General features: G+C 38.1%; 2 protein-coding genes across 2 annotated transcripts in view; one reads left to right on the top strand and one right to left on the bottom strand.

The window, feature by feature from the left end:
* LOC135095532 (negative elongation factor A-like) overlaps positions 1-4673 on the bottom strand; it is a 12575-nt gene extending 7902 nt beyond the window's left edge. The window contains 3 exon segments of the mRNA XM_063996410.1: positions 147-291; positions 1980-2101; positions 4437-4673. Coding sequence (XP_063852480.1) covers positions 147-291; positions 1980-2101; positions 4437-4646 — 477 coding nt within the window. The 5' untranslated portion in view covers positions 4647-4673.
* A 4596-nt stretch (positions 4674-9269) lies between these two features.
* Positions 9270-10000, top strand: part of LOC135095471 (WD repeat-containing protein 47-like) — a 26578-nt gene continuing 25847 nt past the window's right edge. Inside the window, 1 exon segment of the mRNA XM_063996319.1 lies at positions 9270-9396. The gene's annotated coding sequence lies outside the window, so the exon portion shown is untranslated.

The following is a 10000-nucleotide window of genomic DNA, read 5'->3' as shown; positions in this document are numbered from 1 at the left end:
ACAAACAAACAATCACACACCAGACACCCCCCCCCAAGACTACCCCCACTTACCCCCCACTTACCCAAATACTAACACAACCCCACTTTGACAGCCCCAACAGCCCCGAGAGTCCCCGAGAGGCCCCAGACCCCCCCCACACCCACCTGGCTCCCTGCAGCGGCCAAAAAGGCGTTCCTGTTCAAGTAATTACACTCCATCGGTAGAAGGCCAAGCTCACTGTGTTTTTTGACTAATTTCCGGAGTTCGGTGATGAGGTCGTGGGTGATGCGCTGATTTTCTGGTGGTTCTCTGCGGTTCGGGGTGTTTTGGAGTGTTTTTGGTGTGTTTTGGGGTGTTTTTGCATTGTTTTGGAGTGTTTTGGGTGTGTTTTGGGTGTTTTTTGTGTGTTTTTGGTGTTTTGGGGTGTTTTGGGTGTTTTGGGTGTTTTGGGGTGTTTTGGGTGTGTTTTGGGGTGTTTTTGCAGTGTTTTTGGGTGTGTTTTTGTGTGTTTTGGGTGTTTTTTGGTGTTTTTGGTGTGTTTTAGGTGTTTTTGGTGTGTTTTGGGTGTTTTTTGGTGTGTTTTGGTGTTTTTGGTGTGTTTTGGTGTGTTTTGGGTGTTTTTGGTGTGTTTTCGTGTGTTTTTGGTGTTTTTGGTGTTTTTTTGGGGGTGTTTTGGAGTGTTTTGGGGTGTTTTTTGATGTGTTTTTGGTGTTTTAGGTGTGTTTTTGGTGTTTTTGAGTGTTTTTGGTGTGTTTTGGTGTGTTTTGTGGTGTTTGGGTGTGTTTTGGGAGGTATGGAAGGGTTAAAGTGATGTTGTGTGTTTTTTCATTTGTTTTTATTTATTTATTTATTAATTTTGTTGTTTTGGGGGTTTGGTGGGGGTCGTGGGGGGGATAGGGGTGTGTGTGTGTGTGTGTGTGTGTGTGTGTGTGTGTGTGTGTGTGTGTGTGTGTGTGTGTGTGTGTGTGTGTGTGTGTGTGTGTGTGAAGGGGGAGGAAAGATTAATAGATTAGAAAGATACAAATATTAACATTACATTATTATTATCATTATTATTATTGTTATCATTATATACATACTTATTAATCACTAAATACCAACACCATTTAGAGAGAGAGAGAGAGAGAGAGAGAAAGAGAGAGAGAGAGAGAGAGAGAGAGAGAGAGAGAGAGATGATAAAACGTAATTTCTATCTTTCCTCTCTCTCTCTCTCTCTCTCTCTCTCTCTCTCTCTTCCCCCATCATTCCTTCTCCTCTTCCTCCCATAAATTCACAAAAAAAATCCCTACATTCACTTCAAATAGCCTAAAAATCCTTAAAATACCCTTAAAACATCCCTGAATCCTTAAAATACCCTAAAAACATCCCTGAACCCTTAAAATACCCTAAAAACACTGATAATACCCTAAAAATATCCCTGAAAACCCTTAAAATATCCTTGAACCCTTAAAATACCCTAAAAATGCCTAAAAACATCCCTAGACCCTTTAGATACCCTAAAAAACATCCCTAGATCCTTAAGATACCCTAGAAAACATCCCTAGACCCTTAAGATACCCTAGAAAACATCCCTAGACCCTTAAGATACCCTAAAAAACATCCCTAGACCCTTAAGATACCCTAAAAAACATCCCTAGATCCTTAAGATACCCTAAAAAACATCCCTAGACCCTTACGATACCCTAGAAAACATCCCTAGATCCTTAAGATACCCTCAAAAAACATCCCTAGACCCTTAAGATACCCTAGAAAACATCCCTAGATCCTTAAGATACCCTAAAAAACATCCCTAGATCCTTAAGATACCCTAAAAAACATCCCTAGACCCTTTAGATACCCTAAAAAAACATCCCTAGATCCTTAAGATACCCTAAAAACATCCCTAGACCCTTAAGATACCCTACAAACATCCCTAGACCCTTAAAATACCCTAGAAAACATCCCTAACATCCAACTACCACCACTATCACCACCACCACCACCACCACCACTGTTACCTTATCTCTAAGTTAAGATGGCCAGACGAGGGACAGGTTCTCATGATTTCTGCTAACATGGCTACCCAGGGTTCGCTGTCCACCACGGCCACCTCCAGGATCTCTTCCAGCTCTGGCCGCCACTGGAATACAGGCAGGGAGGTGACGCACGCACGTACACGCACGCACGCACGCACGCACACACACGCACGCACACACTTGCCTTCCCTGCCACACACGCACACACAAACACACTATCTAAGTTTCTATGGACCCAACAAACAAACAAACAAACAAATAAACAAACAAAACACCACTTCCCGCACAACAGAAGCCACACAAACAAACAAACAAACACACAAACATCTACCATCAACAACACACACACCCTGACAGCAGCCGCAATTCTTTAAATATTTTCCAAAGCCGATAAGTAGTTGAACATTTTAACGACCCAATTCAACTTCCTATATAGTGACCATGGCGCTGGGTGACTTGAACCTGCCTACATGCTACCTACCCCCACCTAGTTTGCATTTCAGTCACTCGTACCCCCCCAGCGTTAAAAATTACCTTCCTCACTGCCTGTCCGTGTATGGTACGGTGTGGAGAGGCTGAGGCGAAGAGACACATCAAATCTTGCTTTAATTAATCACTCCGTTCAATAAAACTTAAATAAACATGACAAGTATTTAGGTAATTGAGAGATTAATTTAACGAGTACTCAGACGTACAAGAAAACGACGTATTTCGATCAATTAGCAAAAGTAAACGAGGCTTTTTAAGTACCGCCACATACCAACAATTTCACTGTGCCTGCGGAAGACACAGACCTCCGCAGCCAATTAAATATACCTTCCTCACTGCCTGTCCATGTGTGCTAAGGTGTGGAGAGGCTGAGGCGAAGAGACATAAAATCTTGCTTTAATTAATCACTCTGTTCAATAAAACTTAAATAAACATGACAAGTATTTAGGTAACTGAGATTAATTTAACGAGTGCTCAGATGTACAAGAAAACGATGTACAGTAAAATCCCTCTCATCCGGCAGCTTCAAGTATCCGGCACATTTTTCCCCGAGCCTTAAAATCAATAAAAAAATCAACGTGTACTCATAAAATCGATTAAAATTCCCGCGCGAGGCATACTTTGTCCCCTCGCCACCAGAGCGCACTGCTTCGCACCACCCGCGGCCCACTGCACTGTGTTGACTCAGTGACTCAGTCCCGCGTGTGCACTGTTTATCGCCTGACGCCTTCATCATGCCTAAAGTTGTACAAAAGAGGAAGTGTGTTGTGTTTACATTTTGTTTGACCTTGTGATCTTTGTTATGGTAAGATGTGTGAGTGTCGGCTGGTGATTGTGGACATAATTTCACTTCTATTCAAGTATCCGGCATGTCAGCGGTCCCGTTGATGCCGGATAAGAGGGATTTTACTGTATTTCAATCAATTAGCAAAATTAAACGAGGCTTTTAATTACCCTTACACACCAACAATTACAATATAACAGCCAGCAGAACACAGCCCTCCGCCAGCCCCCCACACAGGAGGCAAACAACACATTCCGAACCCTCCACTCATCAACACCACCTCGTTCCACCACTACAATCAGGAAACGGCAAAAACAAGCAAGATGGCCGCATGATTTCTACAACCAAGCATCACCAAACATAGATATCTTGAATTAGGCTGCAGTGGAGGGTCTTTCTAACGCCATCTTGCAATAAAATACGAAAAAACATCATTTCCTACACGCGCCCAGGCCAAATTATTGAACCAGTACCACCCTAATTAGTGACTGCCTGCTTTTTCATCGCCTCGGCAAATTTGGTAGGCTTTTAATAGGCTGAGAGGCAGAAGAAATGTGTTATATGTTATTACTGTTTGTCTTCCTATTATAGTTAACTTATACAAACAGGTAACAAGCATTCTGGTAATTCAACGTGTCATTAAAGGGTTTTCATAATTTTTTTGTTAATTTTCATGTGTTTTAACCAAGGATACCTGGCGAAGAGTGAAGAAATAAATAAATAACTGAATATCTAGCTATCAGTCTCTCTCTCTCTCTCTCTCTCTCTCTCTCGCCACAAACAAACGCATATACAAGCATCTTCACACGTCCTTTCTCAGATTAACTAGCAAAACAGTCTCTCTCTCTCTCTCTCTCTCTCTCTCTCTCTCTCTCTCTCTCTCTCGCCACAAACAAACACACATACAAACACTCCACAACACACGTCCTTTCTCAGACAATACAACACAAACATACATACATACATACATACATACACAGTCCAAACAAACACCTTCACCTTCATTATAAGCTAGCCAAACATCCTCTCTACTAACAAACACACACACAAACATTCCCCACAACAAAGCCTTTCTCAGACAACACAACACAAACACACATACATACACACAGTACCCCCCCACCCCCCTACCCCCGCCCAATACCCAAACACCCAAACAAACCCACCTCTTCAACATTTCTCTTCGGGATGTGAAAGAAAGATAGTAATAATTTCAGTTTAACTTGCGTCTGCAGCTCAACAAAGCACTCCTTGATGTTCCTCAGCACCTCAACGTTCAGCTGGGCGCAAATGGAGCCTTCAGACCAGGTATCAGAGGAGGTACCAAGCTTATTGTGCAACCACAGAGATATATCGTTGTCTCTCGTAGCCGCCATGTTGTTGTTGTGACGTCATCAGCTGTGACGTCACGCCCCCTCGCGCCATCTTGGTTTTAGTGACCGCGGGGTTAAAGTATTTTTTATTTTGGTTTGTTTTGGTTTGTTTTCCTAGCTTTTGTCAAGCTTATGTATAGATATTTAATAAGACTATTTAATTATATCAAAGGGAGTTAAACGTTTAATCTTGTATGCTGAAGGAAACATTCTTTTTAAATATTTCACATTAGCACATGATACATGATACATTGCGTAGTGTAGAAGTAATAATACATGCATTTGTGAGGAGAATGCAAGCCCAGCCTCCATTAGTTGTACCATCGCAAGAGAATAATAGTAATAATATTTACATCACTAATGATCAAAGAATTAATTATAACCACCAATGTATTACTGAAAAAAAATGCAGGAAAATACATTAGAACAAGAAAATAGTGTCTATATTTAAAAAAAAGAAGAAAAGGAAAATTAGGTTTTATACACAAGTCACAAACATACTTATAAATTCTCACATTTCAGAAAACAAACATCTGCGGCTTATAATATTAACCAACAGCTCACAGAACACTACAGAACATTTAATTCTGATACGATAAAAGAAAAAAAACCGCACAGTAAATAGAGATAATACAGTTTTTGTCTCGATATTAACCTAGCGTAATCTTAATCTTGAAATTGGAACCTTTAATTTATTGGCGCGCAAATATCAGTCAGTTTCTCCCAAGTGTCAGAGAAGGAGGTACGTGGGGTGAGCGTCCTGCATTATTTGAGTATATCTGAGTAAGCATTTAACGTTCAGGCAGTAACAGTTTGCTAATATATGGTATTATTTAATATATGAATTATTTAACCCATATTATTGTGAAGAGAGAAAGACATGGAACTAAATATCTCTGCCGTATTTAATGAATGTATTGTTTTTAGTAACAGAAAACGGAAACAGTGAAACGCAGACTTGAGTAAATTAAGGAAAACGCGAAGTGACACAGGAAAGATGAAAATATTAATGACAACAATGAAAATAACTTACTGTGTGTGGCTTGTCATTAAACTAACACTATTTTATCAATACTTTCGTTGAAGGCGTAAGGAGTGAAAGAAGAATTTAAGTATTAGAAAATAAGATTAAAGACGAAAAAAAAAAAAAAAAAAAACTGAAAATTAGAGTTAAGAAATTGGTAATCATATTGAAAACAAGTGTACGTGTGTGCGTGTGTGCGTGTGTCAGTGTCCTAGTAATAACAGCACCCTAACAGTCCTAACCTCCACAGCATATCAAAGAATTAAACCCAAGAGAAGTGAAAATGCAAAAAAAAAAATAAATAAATAAATAGCGATATATTTTCATCGGTGTATATATAGATAACTAAAAATATCAGGGCCCTAACTCGTCCTAACCTCGTCTAACTTAACTCAAAGGACAAAATATTAATGAATGAACCCCAACAGGCAATTAGAAACAAGTAAAATTAAAAATATCAGAATTTAAGCAAATGAATGAGCCGAGGCGGAAACCAGTCTTCCTTATTTATGAGCCGTTGTCTGCTTCACCTCTCACCTGTCACAAGCCATCGTGTCACAAAATGGAGGTGCATGCCTAGGTTTTCATGTCCGCCATTCAGATATATCCGCCATTGCCTGGTTTTCGTGTGGCGAAGGTTTAAATGGGGCAAGCGGCGGCTGTCTCGTCCCTGGGGCCGCCGCCATGATGGATCGGTGCCTGTCCTAGCCTGCTGGGGTTCCAGTAATGTTTTTCGTATTTTCTTATTTTCTTATATCGGTTTCTAAGTAAGTTTTTATGGTTTCTAAAAATACTTAGTTGTTTTTTAAGTGTTTTCCGTGTTTGTGTTAAGTGAAATATGCCGATTTTAATGTTGTTTACACGTAAAATAACGGTCGAATTTCCGGTTAAAATTTGTACCTCCGTATTGCTATTTTTTTGTTTCAGCCTCTACTTAAGTTTTTATCGTTTCTAAAAATTGTTCCTGATACATAGAGTGTTTCGTGTTCCTGTACAGTTAAATATGAGGCCTTTAAAATGACTTATAGGCCTGCTGAAATGTGAAATTCCAACGTTTTTTTCGTATACTTTTTTTTTATTTCGGCTCCTAACTAAGTTTTTATTATTTGTAAAAATAGTTCAGATTTTTTAAAGTGTTTTACATTCCTGTTGAGCCTAATTTGTGGACGCTAAAAATGTTTTTAATGCTCTCAAAGTTCCAACGTTTTTTCAGGTAGTTTTTAAAAAATTTCTTTATTATTACTGAGGTTTGAAATGTTTTTATATTTTCAATATTAGTTTAAGTATTTGTCAAGTCAAAATATATAAGGCATTCCGGTCTAGCTCCATTTTTGCTTGGGGTCAATTTCAAAATGAAATACGTACCGTAAATTTCAGGACCTGTGACGTCATCAACCCCCGCGATGTCATCAACGGTCCGACCCCCGAGACCCTCACAGCCTTCCAGTGCCTCTCCGCCAATATTTAATGTAATTTCCAGTGTTTTCCACGCATTTCCAGGTGTTCTAAACTCAGGTATGTAGATAGGAGTAGGAGAAGGGAGTCTGTGCCTTTTTTGTGTGTTTTGAAAAGGAGTTGTGCGTTTTCTGTGTGTTTTGGAAGGGAATTGTGTGTTTTTTGTGTGTTTTGGAAGGGAATTGTGTGTTTTTTTGTGTGATTTGCAAGAGAATTGTGCGTTTTTTGTGTGTTTTGGAAGGAAATTGTGTGTTTTTTGTGTGTTTCGGAAGGAAATTGTGCGTTTTTTGTGTGTTTTGGAAGGGAATTGTGTGTTTCGCAAGGAAATTGTGTGTTTTTTGTGTTTTTCAAGGGAATTGTGCGTTTTTTGTGTGTTTTGGAAAGGAATTGTGTGTTTTTTGTGTGTTTTGGAAGGAAATTGTGCGTTTTTTGTGTGTTTTGGAAGGAAATTGTGTGTTTTTTGTGTTTTTCAAGGGAATTGTGTGTTTTTTGTGTGTTTTGGAAAGGAATTGTGTGTTTTTTGTGTGTTTTGGAAGGGAATTGTGTGTTTTTTGTGTGTTTTGGAAGGGAATTGTGCGTTTTTTGTGTGTTTTGGAAGGGAATTGTGTGTTTTTTTTTGTGTTTTTCAAGGGAATTGTGCGTTTTTTGTGTGTTTTGGAAGGAAATTGTGCGTTTTTTGTGTGTTTTTCAAGGGAATTGTGCGTTTTTTGTGTGTTTTGGAAGGAAATTGTGCGTTTTTTGTGTGTTTTTTGGGTGTGTGAGATGATGCTGTGTGTGTTTGTGTGTTTGTGTGTGTGTTTTGCCCTGTCTTTCATTGGCCAGCTTAGATTACGTAGCTGAATACAATAGATATCTAATTTCATTCATATCTAAGTGGCTTTTATAAGTTTTGTAAGTGTAGTTTGGTTCCTGTAAATATTGCATAGGCCTTCTGTGTCCTGGTGAGGCTGGCAGGTTAGTCCCAGCCTCTATCTGTTTATCGATCACGCAACACAAGAAAAATAAAGATGATTGATAAATGTAAAAAATATTTGAAAACTCCTTTAATGTAGCGAAAAGACATTGAAGGTTATATGAAAAGCAAGAAAATTAATTATGGTGTGTCTAAAACTTTTGAAAAACGTGAAAAATAAGAATTAAACGGAAAAAATAACAAATAAATAAATAAAAAAAAAACACCATTGCTTATTAAAAAAGATGAATTAAACTGAGTGTAAAAGATTAAAATTAGTAAATGAACGTAATAATAATAAGATAATAAACAATATAACCAAATAACACTAAGGCTTATAAAAAAAATGAATTAAATTGAGCCTAAAAGATAAATAAATTAACGTAAAAATAAAAAAAATAATAAATAAAAATAAATAAATCAACACAAAAATTAAATTGAGCCTAAAACATTAAAAAAATATGAATAAACTAAAAAATAAAATAAAAAACTACGTGAAATCCTTATATTGACATTACAAGAAAGAGATTAAAAAAAAAAAAAGATTAGATTTCGCAATTTCTATCCAGTTTAAAGATTCCCAGGTGGCTGTACAACAAATAAAGGTGTTTTAGAGCGACTGGTGACGAAGGAAAGGTATACCAGTTAGTAGTCAAAGGGTTAAGGTATTCAAATTTTACCGGACGCAATCGCAAACTTTCCCTCTCGTACAAATATGAAGATACAATACATCAGATCAAATTATATGTTCTCTAACCTGCCTGGTGATTTATGGTAGCGTAAAATATTAAATAGATAGACATTTGTGTAATTTCTAAGGCTTACGTTTTCTATTTCAGATTTTTTGGGGGACAATCGCAAAATTACCTCACCGTAAAAATATGAGATTTTATCAAGATATTACGCAAACACAAAATATAGGTAATAGTTTTTTGGGGATAAATGACTAAGTATTTTTTTTAGTAACGGAAACTGATAAATATATTGATGTTAATGTTATTTTTTATATTTTATTTGTTTTATCACAATCGCAAATGGTGCCTCGCCTTAGTGGTGCCACATTTACCAAAACATCAACGCAAAATACCAAATAAAACCACAAAAACCGAGATCACACATAACAAAACACACAATTTCACGCGAAAAAAAAACCCAAACAAATAAAAAAAATACAAAAAAAATCGATAAATAATGATACCAAAGAACCAGTATGGGACAAACTTGGCACCACCGCAGTCTGGCAGCCGCCTAGCCCAGTGTGTGGCGGCAACACTGCACAGGCTAACCCCACCTGACCCTGCCTGACCCCGCGACCTGACCATGTGAGTGAGACCCTGACCCCCACCAGCAGGACCTCCCCGCCCCCCTGGCACGGCTGGGGGGCGGGGGACGGGCAGCGGGGGTCATGGTGGAGGGGGCAGTCAGCAGGTGGTCAGGCATTGTGACCCTAACTGACCTGACCTCTGGCCGACCTGTTGATGGTTATTTAATTGTATTTTGATAGTTAATAATGGTTAGATAGAGGAAATTGTGGTGTTTTTTTTATTATATTTAATTCCTAGCATTGTTTGTGTGTGTGTGCGTGTTGGGGTAAAGATTTGTTTGTTTGTTTGTTTGTTAGCGAGTCAGTGTGTTTGTTTGTTTGTTTATTGGTGATTTAATTGGGTATTGTGTGAGTTGGCTTATTTTTTTGTTTGTGAGTTGGTTTGTTAAGACAGTAAGTTCATTCTGTTTGTTCGTTAGTTTGTTAAGACTAAGTTAATTTGTCAAGTGCCTGGTTATTGTGTTAATGTCTAATAATACTCATTTAATATATCTCTAAGTTGTTTCTGTCATTAAACTCATTACCATTATCATTAACAACAATAAGATATGTAATTCACTCATTTAATATATCTCTAAAGTTCATGCTGTCATTAAACTCAC

Source organism: Scylla paramamosain, chromosome 49 (assembly GCF_035594125.1).
Source record: "Scylla paramamosain isolate STU-SP2022 chromosome 49, ASM3559412v1, whole genome shotgun sequence".
NCBI lineage: Eukaryota > Metazoa > Arthropoda > Malacostraca > Decapoda > Portunidae > Scylla > Scylla paramamosain.
The sequence above is the reverse complement of the archived record's forward strand: the minus strand, read 5'-3'. Positions and strand labels throughout refer to the sequence as shown.